The sequence below is a fragment of the Lactuca saligna genome, chromosome 5 (genome assembly GCF_052625555.1).
Source record: "Lactuca saligna cultivar CGN05327 chromosome 5, ASM5262555v1, whole genome shotgun sequence".
NCBI classification, from domain to species: domain Eukaryota; kingdom Viridiplantae; phylum Streptophyta; class Magnoliopsida; order Asterales; family Asteraceae; genus Lactuca; species Lactuca saligna.
Window position 1 is genome coordinate 255,947,858 of NC_136421.1, and position 20,377 is coordinate 255,968,234.

The following is a 20,377-nucleotide window of genomic DNA, read 5'->3' on the forward strand; positions in this document are numbered from 1 at the left end:
CATGGAAAAATGGCATTCTCGTCAAAGTAATCTTTTATCAAGCGTTGCTAGGCATCTTCACAGTTTCTTTGAATATATCTCCGTGTTCTTCATTGCGAGCTTGCAACTTCGTTATTGCATGACGGGTTATATGTTTGCTCCATCAATTTAGCAACACCATTAACAACATCAAACATAAATTGAAATTCTTCAGAAAATGAAGATGATGACATTTTATAGTGATTTTGAGAGAAATAAAAATAGAAAGATATAATAATTTGATTTAGGTTTAGAGAAATAAGGGTTGTATAAGGTTTATTAATAAGTAAAAAAGATACACACACACACACACACACACACATATATATATATATATAGTTCGGATCTGGTAAGGACTCTAATTTCGATAAGGGTTGCAAGAGCAATTCTCCACCACTCATTGCAATAAGGGTAAACTCGTAAATTGATTAATGGGAGCTGACTGAAATTGTTTGGTTTTTATTCAAAAACTAGTTTCAAAAACAAGAAACTTTGCAATGGAAGACTTAATCATTTTTTGAATAACATAAACAAGTTAAACGCACCAATGATCTTCTTGCAAAGTGTAGAAAGATTAAGCACCAAGGATCTTCTTGAAAAGTGTAGTTCTTTGGATCCTCTTGGGAGGCTTGGAAGTTGATGAAGAATGGTGAAATTTAGAGATACCAACAAGAAGCCAACTTGATGTAAATGTTAGTATAAAACTCTTAACTCTTAAGCTTGAAGTTCATAACCAATATGAACTTCAAGAGAGCATAAAATAAGCAAGTAATCTTCATGCATGAACAAAAGATGAGAGAAAATACATACACATATGAATGTTTTGGATTTTGCATTATAGAAGAGGAAGTAGTGAAAGCCTTCTTATAGTAAAGATATTACCCAAGAGTTCTTAATGCACCATACCTCTAGCCCTATTTTTTCTTATTATATTAAGACATACTTCTAAAGCATGTCTACCATAATTAACTAATGCAAAAGACATGTTTCTTGTCCTTCCATACTAATGAATTAAACAATTGAAAGCACCATACCTCTCATCCTCTATACATTAAATAAGTATAAGACCATGCTCTTCTTTTGAATAAGCTAGTCAAAACACCATGCCATCCTTTTTTGCTTCCATAATTTCGAAATTAATAAGACCAAAGAGGACAAAAACTCTATATTTAATAAACCAAGTTTATAAAATATAAACTTTTAACTTTTTGGTAAAAGACAAAAGAATTTATCTAGTCTAAAATGTTGTGCATTGTAACACCGGACCCCGGTATTCCGATACTTTTAAATGCATCCTTATAGTTTTAATTCATGTTATTTTAGTCCTTGTGATAAAAGGAAGTAGCCATGTGAATACCTAGTGGCAAGATTGTAATTTCAGGGGCAAGAGGAGTTTGCTAAGCGTACATGTGGGTACGCTGAGCGTATTAGGGCGTGCCTTAGTACGTTGGGCATACACATGTACACTAGGCGTACTCATGTCTAGAGGAAACCCTAAGTTTTAGGGTTTGAGAAGTATTTAAACATCCTTAAGGCTCATTTACCCCCACCTTTTTAGTCTCCAAAGCCTTAGAGTTGTCCCTTGCAAAACCCTAGTCCCTCAAGTGTGTGTTTGAGTTAAAAAGTGTGGTTTGGTGTCCTTAAGGAAGAAGGAGTTGCATTAACGAGCATATAAGTGGAAGCAAGCTTGTGGATCTTGGATCATTACCTTCTTGAGGAGCTCCAAAAGGTAAAAAGTCTTCACCTTGATGCTTTGATTGATTGGATCTCATTTTGGGAACCTTATGTTGTTCTTCTTGTTTCAAAAGTCCCATTTTTATGCATGTTTGGCTATTGACATTTTGAGTTGTCCTTCTAGACCCTAGGAAGGGTCCTAAGCCATAAAAATAAGGTCCCTTTAGCTAGTTTGGCTCCATGCATCTTGTAGAAGGTCTTAATGGATTAAGACCTTTTGTTAAGGACTTTATGGACGTGTAAAGCCATAAACTTTATGACCTTAGTATGCCTTTGGACCTTGGATTTGAAGTATGAGCTTAAGTGCTGAAGCCATTAAACACTTAATGAAGAATTTAGGGTTGCGAGGTTACGCCTCGCGTAGCTAGGAGTACGCCCCACATACTCGGTCAGCCACCCTGATGGTGGTTTTCTGCGCAACATTGTGTACGCTGAGCGTACCTTCGAAGTACGCCCCCCATACTCACAGGGGTCAGTCCATGGTGAGTTAACTCGGCCGGATTGACTCAATGAGTTTATTGGTTTGACCTGGTTGAGTTAACTCGGCCGAATTGACTCAATGAGTTTATTGGTTTGACCTGGTTGGTTTAGCGGGTTTGACCATTTGACTTTGACTGGTTGACTTGGATTTTGACCAAATTTGACTTTGAGGGCATTTTGGGTAATTCGGATTTTTGATGGAGTTTATCACTTGGTGGATGTAGGTATTAAGTAGAGAGCCGAGATTCAGAGTCGGACCTCATCAGTTTTGTTTAGCTTCTGATGTGATTTTTCCTCACTGTACTTACCGGTCGAAGGCACCAAGGCCGGACCCTTTGGTTTGTAACATGATACTCGGTGATATGTTAAGTATGGAATAGATATGCATGCTAGTTTTCATATGCTAGTCTGGTAGATCTGTAAGATTACCTGTGATACTGTCTGTTTATCCGTGTATGATATTATATGTTATATGTCGACATATTATGTGGGTTGGGTTGAGGTTGTACTTCTCTGTGCTGTAGCCAACAAACCCTGGAGCAAGCCATATATGAGCTGAGGTCGGGGAGTGCATGCCAGACTCATACTGAGGGCTCATGAGCATTCCATATACAATCTGAGGGTCAGGAAGGGCATGCCAGACTCGTACTGAGGGCTTAGTGGTATCCAGTCCGAGAGCTGATCAGGCCGCGGAACAAGCCAGACATAAGCTGTGGGGCCTAAGGGCAAGCCGAACTTATGTTGTGGGCTCAAGGAGCAAGCCAGACATAAGTTGTGGGCCAAGGGCAAGCCGAACTTATGATGTTGGCTCAGGGGTAATCTAGTCTGTTAGCTGTGGATCCATTGCATGTTTTTATTGTATATATGCTATTTGTTTGTGTATTGGTATTGTGGGGGAATTCACTAAGCTTTGAACTTACAGTTTTAGATTATGTTTCAGGTACCTCAGATGATCGCGGAAATGCGAATGCTTGATCATGCACCTCCTTGTGTTTGGTTTTGTGATTTTGGGCAAACTCTGATATTAGAAATGTTTTGAAAACTATTTTGTAAACAATGATGATTTATGGGTTGTTTAAAAACTTTAATTTTTTCATGAGTTTTACTGAATGTTACATGCATGTCTTATTAATTTATATCATATGAATTATATAATGTTCCTTGCTAATGAAAATTATTATTTCCTAGAAATAAATAATTTCAAATTTAATTATAAGAGTTTATTGGATATTTATTAAAACCAATTTCTAATAAATAATAAATTATATTAAATTGTTGGTAGTATGATCGATTATTATCATATGTTAAATAATAATCACTTTAATACGATTCTTGAGCATATTAGATCTTTTAAAAATAACATACGACTATATTGCGTCACATGATCGGGGTAATAAGTACACCATATTTTTATGTTTGACGCCTACTTGGACATGAGCTATGAGTGTGGTCCTTTTAATTGCGTTGGCCCAATGTGCCCTAATTTGCCGTGACTATTATTTCAAATTAAATAAATAATATTTTCTAAGACAAAATAAATAATATCCTGCATGCTTTTATTAAACATTTTTTTATTTTATAGTTTGATGCACAAATTAATTAATATAGATAGGCATCACTTATTGATAATTTTATAATTTCATAAAATAATTTTACTTATTTTAAATCTTTTATAACTCACAATATTTCTTAATAATAAATTTCTTAGTAAATAATTTAAAATTATATCGTATTTTTAAAATATGTTTATAATAATTGTGAATCGTCAAATTTGGATATTAAAATTTTAAACCAAATCAAATTATTCAAATAACTTTTTCTTCATAACAATTTTTGGATATAACACGTGAAATTATAACAAAATTTGAATCATATTATTTTAGAACATAAGATTTTGAATTATAAAATTTTGAGTCATATAGTTTGTCAATTGGATAATATGATTTTAGATTATATTATTTGGATCATATCAATTTCACAAAGATTTTTTTTCATTAATCAGTAATTTTTAGTTCATAAATATTTTGTATTATAATTATCGTAGGGCAAAAATTATTTTGGACCATATGCTTTTAGATCAAAATTATGTTGAATAATAATATTTTGGATCAAAATTATATTGGGAAATAATATTTTTTGCATCATTAAATATTTTATACATATCTTTTTTTTTTTATCATAAATATTTACATCATAACTTAAATAGTTAAATTATTACATTTTGGATTAAAATTCAAAAATTATAAATATTTTGAATTATAATATTGTAGATCAAATCACTTCTAAAACCAAATAAGTTTAATCCAAATAAAGTCTTTTCATATAAACTTTGGTTCATAATAACATATTGGATTATATTATTTTGCATCATAAATTATTTTAAATTATATATTTTGAATAATAAAATATAATATTAAGTATCATAATATTTTCGATTAGAACAATTTAATGATCATAAATATTTTTGAATGGTAATTATTTTTGATCCTATGATTTTGAAGAAAAAAATGTTTTCACATAAATTTGGGTTCAAAAATATGATTATGGACCTAGTAACAGGATTCAAACTATAATAATATTCTTTCTAAAAATCAGTTGTGCGATTTAAAATATTATGATTGATGATAATATCAAAATGTTATAATAATTATTGTTATTGGCCTAATGTTGAAAGAAAAAGATAAAAAACGATAATTAAAAGTATAAATAAAAAGAAAAAATTATAAACGGAAGAAGCTAGTAACATTTAATATTAAAGTCAAACCGCATGGCGGGGGCGGTGTTCCTCAGTACCACCGTGGCAAAACCGCGGTCTTACCGCACCCACTCCGTTAGGTCTAAGTTTTCCGAGAGCCCTAGAGGCACTCATATTGTTGTTACATGTTGACATGATGTTTTTAGATGACACCGATCAGGTCATGCATTTTCTTATTTAAAAAAAAAATCAGTTCATTTATATCATAATAACCATATGTAACGTTGTCCCCTGTGGGATTCTCTTTATATCATAAGGCTGGTGGGTGTGGTCTCGACAAGCACTTCGACTACTTTGGCGAACACCGGGTCGAGCCCTCAGCATGCCGAGCTCGGCTCGACAACTCGGTGGATTCGTACTGATGAGAGAGTGTGTATGGTTTGGGAAAAACCGTGAGAAAGTGAGGATTTAAATTTTCTTTTGAAGTTGAAGCTTTGAAGTTGGAGGTGAAAAACGTAAGAAACTTTTGAATCTGTATGTGTTTAAATGATGGAGAAGACAACAAAATTTTCTAGATTTAACATGCAAGGTCCTTATGGTTTGGTCTACTAACAAAAAGTACCTCCATCATAAATTCTCTCTACATAAATAGTTTCTAAAATTACAGAATCCACCATTGACTTATAAATCCTAATTATTATTCTAGTTAAATGAAAATTTAAAAAAAAAATGTATGTTTGAAATGTTTATTTTTTTTTTAAAATTAATTAATTAAAAAAAATATCATGATAAGTGTGGCAACCCATGCCATAAAAATAACAAAAATTTGAAGGAATGTGACAAAACTGACGTGACACATATGTGGATCGTGACAAATGTGACGCTGCACCCGCTAGCCTAATAACTTATGTACATGTGGGCCTGGGTTTGTTCTCAGAACCATAAGGTTAAAAATTCTTTTAGGTTCATTACAAGGCTAGAAGTTACACTTTCTTGACTACCACGTAGGTGTCACCTTACTCTTTACCATAAAAATATGGTTTCATACTACACCCAAGGAATGGTACCACACTCCTTTAATTATTTTTATTTTTTAATAATTAAAATTTTTAGTTTTAATTAAAAACAAAAGATTTCTTTAATTAAAAATATAAAACCATTACATTACTTAAAAAACATGACATAAAAAAATCCTAGAAAATTAGAAAACAACTACAAATTAAAACACACACACACACATCAAATAATTAAAATTTTGGAAAACAACTACAAATTAACCACGATTAACGTAACTTTTTTTCACGTCTTCCTTCATTTGCAAAACAACTTGAAGTGGATCGGCACATCCCCGATCAAATTCGACATATCCATCGATAGCACTCTCTGGTCGCTGTCACTTTGTTTCCGACTCTCTCTATCCGAAGCAAGTTGCAAAAATTTATCCATTCTATCTTTTATACCTTACACATTCTCGTCTATTTTTCTCAAGTCATCCGATTCCGACGCTTTGCCATTGTCTTTGTTTTTTGTTTTGTCCATTCCCATTGGTCCCCGGGGGGGGGGGGGGGGGGGGGGGGGTGTGACACTTGAACGGGCTCATCCTCGTTGAGGTTGAAACCAACACGAGCATTAGATGAAGTGTGTTCGGATTCGGAAGCTTTTGACTGTTTTAATCCACTATCGATGTGCTCGTCGCTTGTTTTTTGATTTTGCCATTTTTGTTGCCTTTGAGTAGATTCAAAACTTCAAAAAACTTGAAAGTCTTCTTTTGCTCTTTTTGATAAATGTTAAAAACTTTCTTCAAAATCACTTTACGTCTTTGTTCATCTTTCCTCATTTTGAGTACACTTGATGTTTAGTACAATATGGTTCTAGGTTCATTCTTTTGTGGAATCTAGTTCTAAAGCGCATCCAAAAACGATCATGCTTTAGTTCCCTTCCGTCTTCGTGTCCTCTGAAACGTCAATGTATGATTGTGCTAATACTAACATTTCTTGAGGTTCCTACGATTTAGATTCCACCTTCTCTTTTCTTTTATTTCCTGGTTGAGAGGGTTGAGTTTGTGGAACAAATTCTGGTTCGGATTCGAAAATGGATATTTGTGGAGCAAACTATGATTGAGAATTAAAATCAAAAGGATCAAAATCCGCATCAAATTGTGTTTGTGTTTGTGGAAATGGTTGCATAGGGCGTTGTGGTTGTTGGATATGTTGCGGAAAATAGGGAAGCACACCTCCGTAGTGATAGAAAGAAGGCGAATAAACCGGTTGATCGGGTGAAGGTCTTGGAGTTGTGGTTTTTCTAGTGAGTGTTTTTTAGTTGGTTGGATTTTTGAAAGATGACAATTTTGTGGGTTTTAAAATAGAGAAGATGGTAAAAAAATAAAATGTTTGTGGGTGTTTTTGGTTAATTTGATAAGGTATTTATAATGTTAGTAAATGAATTTTTTTAAAAATAATTGACCGTTTGCAAACAGTAACTCCATCGACCAATCAAAAACAAATGAGAAGCACTCCCTCTGAAGGCTGTAGCCGCACCTGGACCGCCCCCAGGGGGTGGTGTTTGTGCATACGTGGCATAAGGAGTGCGGCCTTAGCCGCAGCCACTCCGTCAAGTATAAGAGACTTAGTGTTGTTTAGACGTTAAAGACAACACCGCAGATGTTTCTAGTATTTCTGTTATATGAATGATTTTTGTGACTGTGTCAATCAGATTGATACTGCGGACCTCAACTTTAAAGACATATTTTATACTTGGGCGGTTGGGCCTAAAATCATAATGGTGGTACTGGACTTCTTACAAAGAATATTGAATGTATCATGGATAATCCCCATTTCCTCTCTTCTTTCCTTTCCGCTTCTGTTGTCTTCCTCCCTTACTATACCTCTGACCATAGCCCTCTTATGCTTTCTTTCCCCTCTCACTCCTCGTTTAAGTCCAGGCCTTTTAACTCCCAAATTTCCTTACCCATAAAAAATATTTCAAGCAGATTGTTGCATCTTAGTGGGGTCCTAATATCTGTAGGCATCATATGTTCAAGGCTTCCTAAAACCTAAAACGTTTGAAAGACCCTATTAGGAATTTCTTAAAGAGCCATGGCAAACTTTCTACAAAAGTCCTTAACCCTCGCATAGAGCTTGATATTGTCTAATTTGTTATTTATAAAAATCCGGATCTGCATCAAGAGCATAAGTCCTACCTCAATGCCTATAATGAGTCCTGCCTTGATGAAGAGAGATTCCTCAAGCAAAAGGATAAAGCTGATTGGCTTTACGAAGGTGAAAAAAATTATTCTTTCTTCTATAAAACTCAGAAAAAGTCGCAACTCCAGAAACATTATTGATACCATTGAAAATGGAGATGGTGTATGGGTGAATAGTGATGGTGTCTCCAATCTTCTTATGTCTCACTTCCATAATTTTCTCAACACTTGTCACCCCACTCGACTAATTCATGCCTCTCTTCTCTTTTCTCAAATATCATAATGCTGCTCAGGCTGTCTCCATGTAGTTACAAACAGTGACGTTAAAAACGTAATGTATGTGTCTGTTGTTCGTGGCATTTAAATTTATGTTTGTACATAACTGTTCTGACCTCCTTTCCTTTTGTTGTTTTATGTAATATCTTGGCTTGTACAAGGGCCCCTTTTCTTTACTTCAATCCTGTATATTGTATTATTATTATTATTATTATTTTTCTATTAATAAAATTTTAACTGAGACACCATCCTCTATCCAAAAAAAAAAAAAAAGCTAGCGACCCAAATGTATTTCATGTTCAATAAGGTGAGCAGTGATCTACCAGTGTGTTACAAATCGTGAATTTAGAAGTTACATCGCGACCCTATGATTATAAAAGAGAAAAATGCTATATATATAAAATGCAACTCCCATTTCCCTCAAGACGTAAACCAATATCTACAATCTTTGTAAACAGTAACTACTCTCTTATTTTACACCTTTTTTCCTTCAACATAAATATATATATATATATATATATATATATATATATATATATATATATATATATATATATATATATATATATATATATATATATCTCCATTGGCTTTGGCTGCTGCAACAAATAACTGAATAAGACAAGGAAAGGAACTCCTCCCTCACCTTTCAGCAGTCACAGCTGAACCATCTCCTCCATTAAAAACCACATTTACACCATCACTTCCATTCCCTTCCCCACCCCCACTCTGCAAATAAACCAAAAACACATCAACACAAATGCCAAATGCTATTATTATTATTAATTAAATCTGAAAAATAATTGTGTACCTCACCTGCACCTGCTCAATAATAGTCTTTCCAGTAGTAGGGTCTGCTAAAACCTTATTAAGATCCCGTAAAACCCCCTGTGCACATTACAACTCATCTCAATAAAATCAGTTAAGAATGTCAACATCAAAACTAATCGACAAACCTTGTTAGCCCATTTCAATCCACATGCATTGCACAATGTCCTTGGCCCAGAAGGCCCACGACGCATCATTGGGGTTGAATTTGAACTGATCCCACAGTGCCTACATCTATAAAAAGTAATACAAACAACCAAATTACTGTCCCTCTTCATCCTCATCATAAAAAAGCTGTTATGTCCCATGAAACAAATGGACTATTGTCTTACTGAAGCTACAAAATAAAATAAAAGAAAAATCATTATGAAAAAAAAAAAAAAAAGGCTGCTTACGTTGTTTCTTCATCTTGGCCAGGACCACCGTTCCAATCTGAAGAAGCTAAGCCTGTTTCATCAGAATTGGCCTTGGATGATGTAAACTGCCCTTTTTTACGCTGCATTCTGGGAGTATAAAATGTGAATCAGATATAATATATGATATATCCACCTCAACTTATAAGCATATAATATATTACCTAAGAGCAACTTCCTTCCGTACAGTGTAACGGATTTTCTTATCAAAGCATCTTTCTTTTCTCTTCTCCCTGAATCGACTCAAAGAAGCAGCCCTTTGTGGTTGACTTGATCTTCCAGGGAACACGTTTAAACCCTATTTTGCATTTATACCAAAAAAAATCTCTTAAAACAAACATGAAAATCAGAAGTCCAAACACTCTGCTGTACTCATACCCTTTGATTTTGAGGGGGGATCCCTAAAGTAGGGGCACCAGTTGGTACTTCATAACCACCCAAAAGCAATAACACACCTTGCACCTGTAAATTTGTGGCAGATCAAGAACTAGATCAATCATCAATATCATGATTCAATCCTAAAGATGTAAGCATGCCAAAAAGGGGAAAACCACAATAAATAATGAAAATTGTTCAATTAGGTCGGTAATGAATAACGAACAAGGCATTTTCAATATATTATAAGCAAACAAAACCCTAATGTCATAGAAAGAGAATAAACCTTTTCAGGCGAAACGGCATCGAAGACGTAAACTTCTCCCTGAAACGACAGGGTAAGCTGATCCGCACCTCCACCTCCACCTGCACCTGCAACTCCACCGCTAACAGGCTGAATTTCAGCGTCCTGTACATACAAAGCATGCGGCTGAACGCTCATATCCTCCATGCCGGTTTCGAGACTGCCGCTGTTCTGTAAAGTATTATGCTGGTGATGGTGATGGGAGTTGTGGTTGTCGTAGCGGATACGACTAGGGTTGTCTATAGACTCTTCTTCGCCGACGGCAACATCATCATCTTCATGTACAACCACATCTTCAACTACGTGATGTTGATTATCGTTATTATTGATGCTAATTCCCTGTTGCTGATGATGATGCAAATTTACGGGTTGCAGATTAACGCCCTCGTAAATCGATGCTTGATGATGGCGTTGATTATTAATATTGGCTTCCGACATTCTCAAAAACCATCAAAAAAACCCCAAAATGCAATAAATTTTACAGAATTCTACGATAGATACATATGAGAATGAGATCCAACAAATAAAACCGAATAATCGAATCAGAATTAAGCTTCTTGTGAAATAAAGAGGAACGTAAGAATGGGCGTAAGGGGGGGAAAACAACCTTTTTGAAGTACAGGATGAACCCTAATCGTAGTAGGGATTAGGATTACGAGAAAACGGATGAGGCTTTCACAACATTCGATTAGGTAGTACTGGTATATGCACTCTGTGTGCCATAGAACATAGAAGGTAAGCTTAAAAATATGACGTCACTCTTTATGCTTAATGACTTGTACCTTGTGCAGCTTAGCATTGTTTGTTTGGTTGGATTATAATAAAACGATTAATACATATAAAAATTTAGGCTAAATTACATAAATGGTACCTGTACTTTACAAAAAGTCACAAATACAACCCTTAAGTTCTTTTCTTGATGGGATAGTTAATTTTTTCGATTTGTTGTTTAGTTGGTCTTTAACCCATGTAAAATTACTTCTAAGCTCTCGAGTTTGATCCATCAAGAGTTTAGAGGTGTGTGATACATCCTCGGAAAGTTCTCGACAAACTGAAGCATGCAGTTTGTCCATGTTTGATTCTCAAATTCCACTTTTTCCCAATTTTCATTTTTATTTTATTATGTTTTAATGATATAATATTTGTTTTCATTTCTTTCTAAATTTTTTGTTTTTATTTAGGAGCTTAATTTGAAGACTTTAATGTCAATTTTAGTTTTTCAGAATTTCACATATCTATCAAATTTAGCTTGTTCTATATAAAAAGGTTTTATAAGCATTTCATCACTATATTAAATTAGTAATAAATTCTCAGTTAGTATTCTTTATTCTTGATTTCATTTTGCATTAGAAAATACAAAAATATAGAAACTCTTAGACCAAAACTAAGGTTTCGTTTGATAGTTTCTGTCTGGGAAAGTGTTGTCTGGTAAACTGTTGTTTGGGAAAGTTTTCTGATTGGAAAAGAAACTATGTTGTTTGATTGTACATCTGATTGACTGTGCTGAATGATGAAAAAAAGTAATAATTCACTAAAAAATAAATTTTAAAAAAGTTATTTAATAATCCAAGAAAGAAAGAAAGAGGTGAGGTTTGGTGCATAATTGTCTTTCCAGCCAATTTAGTCAGAAAGATATGATTTGGGGGCAATCTGGAAAAGACATATCTTACCGGACAAGACTCATTTTTTTGTGCAAATCAAACAGTTTTTCCGGTCCATTCAGCCAGAAAGATCTGTTTGGACTGGAAAGATGCGTATCAAACGGAACCTAAAGATGGTAAATCTAGAGCCATAAACCATTTTCATAATTGCACTAGTCCATGAATTTATAGGTTAGCTTCTACTCGACTTGCTTCATATAAAAATAATCAATATTTTGTTGCAATATGCATGGGGTGCCAATGGATAGGATAACATAGATGATGACCCAGTGCCTCCAAATTTAGAAGACCCTCATTTTATATACCTTATTATTTTAATATAGAAAAAACTGACATATTGTGTATAGCGGCTGAGCGGAAAAATGGAACCGAAATAGAATGAGTGGACAAATGAAATGAAACCATAACCTAATCAACATAGAAGACTAACAGATGTGCAATTCTTCTGGAATAATCATCGCATTAAGCTTCTTACACCATCGATCGAAAGACTATGAATTAATTTTGATTTTTTCAACGGTAACAAAATATCAATTCATAATAAATCAATTCTGGTTTTTTCATGCAAGCTTCTAATTTTCAATTTGAGTTTTTGTTTTTTGATTTCCGATTTCAATATTTCTTAATATATCAATTATGATAATCTGATTTAACGCATCATTTAAAAAAACTAATCTTGCATTCGTGTTAATATGATTTCAGGCAAACTTACTAATTCTGATTTATGATTTCATATTCATGTTAATATGGTTTCTTATTCGTGTAAATTGTAAGTTTCGTTATTGTACACTTATTTCATATTAGTTTTATGATAAAAAATTAATTTATGTGTTTTCATTTTATTTTTTTGTAGATAACTTGAAACTTTAACATTACGGTTGTAAGATTTCGTTATTGTACACTTCTTTATTGCTGGAGCCTAGAAAACGAATAAAAAATTGTTATTTGCGTTATTGGAAAATGATTCACATCAAAAGTCAACAATTAGGTGTTTTCGTTTCCTTTACTTGTTTTTTTTTTCTCTCTTTATTTTATAATTTTAAAATAATAACATATTACCTGGAAAATATATCTGGCTGCGAGAAAAGAAAAACAAGCAAATACTACTATTACAAAAATGATCGAAGAATAATTTATAACAAGTGCAAATTAAAAATAAAAAAAAAATAAAAAAAAATAAAGCTACCCTCATACACTAATTCTTTGTATTGTAAGGTTTTATTTTTTTATTTTGTCACGGACCTCAAATCGACTTGGACCGCATTGCGCTATAATGCGACTTATTCATCTTGAATATCCTCATAAGAATGTTGGTGAATGACATTTGGTGATATCATTAGATGTTAAAACGTTTACACATTGGTCATATGTAGTTTAAATTATTAAGAAATATATTGAAGATATTATAGTACTCGTATTATTAATTTGTATTCCCAATATGACCATATAAATGGTTCTATGTATGTATTGTGATTTGTGAGAGAGACAACACGAGATCCCCTGAAAAGTGAAAACCAAACAAACCAAAGCTTCAAGAAAATCATGAACGTAGAGGAAGAAATTGAGCAACTCAAAGAAGAAATCAAACGACTTGGCCACAAACAAAACGATGGATTTTACAAGGTAATCTCACCCACCAAATTCACATTCGTTTTCTTCATATGTTCTTCAGATTTACATCAATGTTCAGAGAATTTGATATGAAATTTGGTGTAATTGAATTGTTGTTTGCTAATGGCGGATCTATAATGTTCTCTTATTTATCTATAAATTTAGTGCAATAATGCGTTATACGCTTGCACATTATAGGTTTTTTTATATCATGATCGAACCTTTCAATCACCATTTTTTATGACATTATTCTTTTCTCATTTCTGATACAAAAATTGATTAAAATTAATGATGAAGGTGACATTTGGCGTGCTGTTCAACGATGACAGATGTGCAAACATCTTTGAGGCACTTGTAGGCACACTAAGGGCAGCCAAAAAACGTAAAATTGTGACATATGATGGGGAGTTACTACTACAAGGTGTTCATGATAATGTTGAGATAATACTAAAAGAAACAGCATGATTCACCCATAATCACAAAGTCTATATTTTTCATGTTTTACTTTTCTTGTATGTTAGACCAAAACCCCCCCAATGTCTATGATACAAGATTTTATATAACTTACGAGATGTTTACAGTTACTTTGAATTCATTGGGGTTTAGTTTCAAAAAGACAAAAGATCTCTAATGAAATTACTTTTTTAACTTGCTGTATGTAAAATAAATTGTGTGATTTTGGTTGTTTGTTATGATTGGTCTGCAAGTATGAACGCTTGAAGGAGACTCTGAGCAGATTGGGTTTCATTTGGAGTACCCGAAATAACCACAATGTGATCACTTGTTCCTGAACGTGGCTCATGCACTACCACTTTTGCACCTGAAATCTGCTTTCCATATAACAAAAATCCTTATTATTTATTTATTTATTTATTTATTTATAGTAATCTACAAAAGAAAATGTAAGTAGAATTGTAACAATTACCTGTCTTAATCGAGTGAGATTGCTTCCATTCTCCCCATAAACCAAAGAAATGACAGTTTGGGGTACTAGAATTTCCACACTCATGTTACTCACTATAGCAGATCTAACTACAGGAGTTGACCCTGTGTTAATATCCTTTCCCATCTGCAATAAATAAAGAAACAATTCAATTCTCAAACATCAAAAACAGGAAGAAATAAGAAAAAGAATATTACCGGAAGGTGCCATTGTCCAGGTGTCAGAGGACGATCTATGCTACTACTTGAGAGTTTGAGATTATCCATAGTTTGAGTTAAATTAGTATTATGCTGATTAGGATAATGTGAGGACGTGGCAACAGAAGACTGATGATGTGTATATGTGCCCTTGGTTGTTCCATGGCTATTTGACATTTTATTTGAGAATAAGTTGTTTCTTAGTCTTCCAGTAACACTGTATAAAGCATCTCGGACATTTATCATCTCTCCTGTCATCTTTAAAAAAAAAAAATTGAAGCTTCAATTAATCTATAATTACAACAGATAATTTGTTTGGGTAAATGCAAGAAAGAGTGCTCACCAACACTACTTGATCAGTTTCAGGTGCACACTTAGGAACTTGATGATCACCAACTATCTTTATAAAAGCACCAGTCACCTTTCTCATATCTGCAACTATGGACCCACCTTTACCCAACAGACAACCCATTTGGTTTTGTGATATCACAAGCCTAGCAGAAACCTGGGTCCCACTTGATGCCATATCCATCCCCTTTTGAAACCCAGACTCAACTGACCTATTGAATACAAGAATCACTGCATTTTGTGCAGCTGAGTTTCGTGACTCTGCACTCTTCTCACCATAAAAAAAAAAAACAGATTAATACGATAAATTATATAAATCATAGTATGAAAGTAAGTAAGTGAGTAGCAAACCTCCATTGCAGAAATGGTGATCAATCTTTCATCACAATCAGAAACGGGAGCTCCAATTGCTATATGGGCACCTGATTCGTTTTGAATAGCTTGAATGATTGTCCCTGATTTGCCTATCAAGCTACCCACTTTATCACTGGAATACAGAATCCTGAAAACTATTTCCTTCTGGGATTCCATGTCAGCATCTATGGATGTTGGGGGGTGAGGGTGAGGGTGAAGGTGAAATCCTTGACCTTGACTTCGTGGTGGAGGGAAGTCAAAGTCTGTGGGTGTGTGTGTGTGGGAATTGGAATTGGAAACCCCATTGGGTATGAGATCCCATGGAGCTGTAGTAGGGTGGGTCCTACCTACTACTGCCCTTGTCTTTTGACTTTGAGAATGGGTGCAATCTTGAATGCAACGAGTCACAGCAATAAGTGCCTTTTTAATGGCCAAAATATCACCCTCAATCTGCAACAAACATATGAATTATTAAATTTAGATATATTGAATACAAATACATGTATCAACTATCAAGTATCAACTCAAACTTGAAGGACAAAATTGGACACATGAAACTTTTAACACCAAATTTGATGCAGCAAATGGAGCTTTTTGTCCAACAGGAAAAGGAGATACAAGGTTAGACTAGATATCTATCTCTGGTGTGTACAAAAGACATTAATGCCCTTCTAATACTCATCATAAAAAATACTCCTAAAAAGTTTGTTAGTCCAACTAAGGTTGAATAAAGCAGATACTAACACAAAAAAAAGATAAACTAATTGTCTGCTTAAAGCTTTTCCATGGGATTTGAAAAATAGAAACTTGTGGGGTTATCTTAAAAGCAAATGTCTCCAGACAAAAATTAGGTAAAAAGATATTCAAAGATCACCCAAGATTTGAACTTGTGTTCGGATTGGTACTGAGGGCATATTGTACACCCATCAATAAAGACCATTCTTGGCAAAAATACCATAAAAACATTATTCTTGTGAACAGTTTTGGAAAAAAGTGTTCCTTTTGCATTTAAATGTTCTCAACATGCCCATAATCGGAGTCTTTTTACAAAGAACAGCCATGGTTTGTACATCTTCACAACAATCATCAATGATCCGTAATGTAAAGAAGACGGTGATTTCAAGAAATCAATCGCAAACAAAATGCAAAACCCGTCACATCAATGAAAATTCTGCAACAATGGTTGAATCCTTTAGTTTGATGAAGAATCTAGGACTACTTCTCAGTGGGGCATAAAATCAAACAGTTTCAAGGCAATAGAAACGAGATGCTAACCTCGACCATTTCATCTGTAGGCAGTGCACAAGAAGGAAGCTTATCTTGAACTAAAATCCTAACCCTACATCCAGTATCCTTCCTGATCTTCTCGATCACTTTCCCCCCTTTCCCGATCACAGACCCGATAACACTCTTATCCGCTAGTAATCGACACGAAGCTACTCCCCCAGGGGCAAAATACCCTCCATCGGCCTCCGCAGCAACAAGTAAAATCCTCTCAAACACCTTAACCAACGCTTCCTGTGCTGCTGAAACCTCACTATAGTCACTACCTTCATCAAATTTTTTGTTTAGTTGATTATTATGTTCAATGAATGATATTGTTTTGTTTGCTGTGCTGTTGGCGATGACAGTGATCACACGGTCGTCGGAATCAGGAGGCGGGTCCTCGACTCGGATTTTGGCTGAGGTTTCCTGCTGCAACTGTTTGATTATAACGCCGGATTTCCCGATGACCCCGCCAATGCGAGAAGCATGGCAGAGGAGGCGGAAGCAGGTGCAGCCGGCATGGACGGTAAGAGGCGGCTGTTTTGGTTTGTAGCGCTTGTGACCACCGTTGACGGTGACGGCGGTGATGGTTGGAGGACTATTGATGGGTTCGAACATTGTGGGTGCGGTGCGGCGGCGATTGGATGGGAAGGAGAAGTGAGAAAGGGAGGTCGTACTCCTACTACATCAGAGGAAGATTGATTAGAATCTTTAACGACTCGAGTAAAATCAGCATGAAATCTTTTTGATTGATTCGAGTCCAGAAATAGATTGTTGATTTTGATAATTACTCAGATTTCTTCGTTTCCATTTCCGGGAAGGCGATGTCCCCTTTCTCATACAAATCCAGTTATTATTGTATTACTAATTACTAATAATAATAATAATAATAATAATAATATAATAGTAATGGGTGCTTTAATGAACGGCAAAAACATCCTACAATTCAATGATAACGTAATAAATTTATTCAATCAATATGAATTTGTGGTGGTGCAACCTTGTTTTAAGTTATTCAATAATCTCCTTTAAAGTGTTCATTTTTAAATATAAAAATTGTTAAAAACTGTTAGTTGATCAATTTCTTGATATTTAATAAAACATGTTTCAACAAAACGGTGTTCACATATGGATTGGAATGTGATTCAATCGGAAGGTGGACAAGCGATAAACACAGAGATCGGAGATGAATTTCCGACCAGACAACCGGTGGTCAGAAGTGAGGTAAACGAAACGTCGGAAGAAGTGCAACGGACACCTGGCGAACAAATGATGGTGCGGGATTCTATGTTGACTGAACACGTAGCGTCGCCTAGAATCTTGGAGGCATTAATGGATAACGGTAACATCCCTAGTCTAATCCACAACTCAAAGGACAACTGCCCTGGCCCAGGTATGGAATCAAACCCAAACTTAAATGGGCTTTCTTATGAGCTACCCCCAATTGGTTGTTTTGGGCCGTTTTCGTCTCCTATTGTATCAAACAAAGGCATACGCCAGTCATCTGAAGTATGTAGTTCACTGGGGAAAAGGAGGAGACTAGAGCATGACGAACCCAGACGACCTATCCCTTTAATAAATCCGATGACTGGCCTCTTTGACCTTGACGTACCCCCGTTACACATGGCTTCCCAAACGGCGGTAGTCAAAGAAGTCGATCACGCTCCAATCGACATTAACATAGTCCTGTCTGAAAGTCATGGAAACCTGAATGAAGACGTGTCTGACGATTGCTCCTCTTCTTCAACTGAAATTAGAAAGACGGTAGAAATTGGGAATGCATTAGGGTTCGAAATTAGCCCCAATGACCCAATTTTAAAGGGAGTAATGGGTGAAATTGGCGAGGCTGCAGCACCACAGTGAATTGTATCAGCATTAATATGCGTGGAATAGGCGAAGACTACAAGGTCGAATGGGTGAGGAGATTAAAGACGCAACATTGTGCCTCCTTTGTGGGGATACATGAGACACAACTGGTGAATGTGAATGATATAGATGCCGCATGATGTTGGGGCTCAATAGATTTTAGCTACTCGGCAATTCAATCCCAAGGTAGGTCTGGTGGTCTAGTAAGCATTTGGGACAGCAGGATCTTCAAAGTCTCTGAGATCATAAAATCGAGATATCTACTGGCAACAATTGGGAGATAGGAAGGAATTCAAGAGGACACTATCTTAGTGAATGTATATGGACCACATTCTAGCACAGAGAAAAGAAAGCTTTGGGATGAATTATTAGAAATAAAAAGGAATAAAGGAGGTACTTGGGTGGTGTTTGGTGATTTCAATACTGTTAGGCGGTCAGACGAACGCTACAATTCGCATTTTTGCCCTCAGTCTGCTTTTCATTTCAATAGTTTCATCAGGGAAGCAGGCCTTAATGATATTCGAATGGGTGGTTTGCGTTATACCTTCTATTGCCCAACTGATATCAAATTAAGTAAACTTGACCGCTTCCTGGTTTGTAATAATTTTCTAAACGTCTTCCCCTCAGTATCTATTACTGCACTCCCAAGGGATGTATCTGATCACAGCCCTATTGTATTAAAAACTGTTGCACCCGACTTTGGAAAACCCCCATTCCGATTTTTCAACTCATGGATGCAGAAAGAAGGCTTTGCTAATGTTTTTGTCAGGGCCTGGCTCAATTTTAAGGGGTATGGTACCCCAGATTACTATCTGATGGCCAAGCTCAAATTCTTGAAGAATGAACTTAAAAAATGGAGAGCAAATGAATACCCCAAGGAGACAGTTGAGTTGAAGAGAATCAAACAGCAGGTACATGATATTGATTGTTTGGCGGAGAGGCGACAACTTAGTGAATTGGAGATGAATGACCGGCGATCTGGAATACAGACATTAATTGAAATGGAGAAATTATCGACTTTGGATCTGAAACAAAAATCCAGAATAAAGTGGGTGATAGACGGCGATGAGAATACATCTTTCTTCCATGGATATGTGAATAACAAGCTTAGAAAGAGCAGAATAATGGGGCTACAGATCAATGGATCTTGGACCACAGATGCAGAGACTATTAAACAAGAAGTTTTTTCATTTTACCAAAGAAAGTTCCTGGAGAAATGGTCGTCGAGACCAAAGCTGTTCAGCAATAAATTCAACCCGTTGGATGCAATTGACAAATCCCAGTTGGAAGCCCCATTCACCAGGGAAGAAATCAGACATGCTGTATGGGCATGCGGGAACGAAAAGGCGTCGGGCCCTGATGGCTTTTCTTTCCAATTCATTAAAAAGTTCTGGGCGGAGATGCAAGATGACATAACAAATGCTGTTAAATACTTTGAAAACTATGGGAGACTTGGAAGAGGATGCAACTCTTCTTTCATTACGTTAGTACCAAAGATCAAGGACCCGATCACGCTTGGAGATTATAGACCAATAAGTCTTATTGGCTGTCTATACAAGATAATTGCAAAAACCTTGGCTCACAGACTAAAAAAGGTTATTGGCAAGTGTATTGGAGAGGTGCAAACTGCTTTTGTTGAAGGAAGGAATATCCTGGATGGTCCGCTGATTGTAAATGAACTGTGCTTATGGAGTAAGAAAGCAAAAAAGAAAATGTTGCTCTTCAAAGTGGACTTTGACAAAGCATTTGACTCAGTCAATTGGGAATACCTTGACTCGATTCAAATGCAACTGGGATTTGGAGATA

At 35.4% G+C, this 20,377-nt stretch overlaps 3 protein-coding genes and 1 long non-coding RNA gene across 5 annotated transcripts; 2 read left to right on the forward strand and 2 right to left on the reverse strand.

The window, feature by feature from the left end:
• Nucleotides 1-8,669: 8,669 nt before the first annotated feature.
• LOC145047443 (GATA transcription factor 24-like) lies at nt 8,670-11,050 on the reverse strand. Of its 2 annotated transcripts, none has more exons than XM_078995714.1 (7): nt 10,308-11,050; nt 10,025-10,108; nt 9,811-9,944; nt 9,629-9,736; nt 9,362-9,467; nt 9,222-9,293; nt 8,670-9,134 (listed from the first exon to the last, which is right to left on the reverse strand). In XM_078995714.1, exons 1-7 carry the CDS (start codon nt 10,761-10,763, stop codon nt 9,048-9,050), a joined length of 1,047 nt encoding a protein of 348 aa, XP_078851840.1. In that variant the 5' UTR covers nt 10,764-11,050; the 3' UTR covers nt 8,670-9,047. The 2 variants fall into 2 exon arrangements, with proteins under 2 accessions (XP_078851840.1, XP_078851841.1); XM_078995715.1 differs by having other exon boundaries at nt 9,217-9,293.
• Nucleotides 11,051-13,323: 2,273 nt separating this feature from the next.
• LOC145047445 (costars family protein) lies at nt 13,324-14,070 on the forward strand. Its single transcript, XM_078995717.1, has 2 exons — nt 13,324-13,609; nt 13,895-14,070. Exons 1-2 carry the CDS (start codon nt 13,529-13,531, stop codon nt 14,060-14,062), a joined length of 249 nt encoding a protein of 82 aa, XP_078851843.1. The 5' UTR covers nt 13,324-13,528; the 3' UTR covers nt 14,063-14,070.
• LOC145047444 (KH domain-containing protein HEN4-like) lies at nt 14,022-17,323 on the reverse strand. Its single transcript, XM_078995716.1, has 6 exons — nt 16,715-17,323; nt 15,437-15,889; nt 15,081-15,353; nt 14,738-14,995; nt 14,523-14,666; nt 14,022-14,424 (listed from the first exon to the last, which is right to left on the reverse strand). The coding sequence occupies exons 1-6, from the start codon at nt 17,321-17,323 to the stop codon at nt 14,287-14,289; spliced, it is 1,875 nt and encodes a 624-aa protein (XP_078851842.1). The 3' UTR covers nt 14,022-14,286.
• Nucleotides 16,808-17,615, forward strand: LOC145047447 (uncharacterized). The gene is made up of 2 exons (XR_013682234.1): nt 16,808-16,923; nt 17,071-17,615. It is a non-coding gene; the product is annotated as an uncharacterized LOC145047447 (long non-coding RNA).
• Nucleotides 17,616-20,377: the final 2,762 nt, after the last annotated feature.

Excerpts from the sequence above, each read along its gene's own strand:
- LOC145047444 (XM_078995716.1), bottom strand. The coding sequence starts at position 17,323 with ATGTTCGAACCCATCAATAGTCCTCCAACCATCACCGCCGTCACCGTC. Across the intron at positions 15,890-16,714 it reads CTACAGATGAAATGGTCGAG|ATTGAGGGTGATATTTTGGC; the intron begins GTTAGCATCTCG and ends TGTTTGTTGCAG. Across the intron at positions 14,996-15,080 it reads AAACTGATCAAGTAGTGTTG|ATGACAGGAGAGATGATAAA; the intron begins GTGAGCACTCTT and ends TTTTTTTTAAAG.
- LOC145047445 (XM_078995717.1), top strand. The coding sequence starts at position 13,529 with ATGAACGTAGAGGAAGAAATTGAGCAACTCAAAGAAGAAATCAAACGA. Across the intron at positions 13,610-13,894 it reads AAAACGATGGATTTTACAAG|GTGACATTTGGCGTGCTGTT; the intron begins GTAATCTCACCC and ends TTAATGATGAAG.
- LOC145047443 (XM_078995714.1), bottom strand. The coding sequence starts at position 10,763 with ATGTCGGAAGCCAATATTAATAATCAACGCCATCATCAAGCATCGATT. Across the intron at positions 10,109-10,307 it reads ATGCCGTTTCGCCTGAAAAG|GTGCAAGGTGTGTTATTGCT; the intron begins GTTTATTCTCTT and ends ACAAATTTACAG. Across the intron at positions 9,294-9,361 it reads GATTGAAATGGGCTAACAAG|GGGGTTTTACGGGATCTTAA; the intron begins GTTTGTCGATTA and ends TAATGTGCACAG.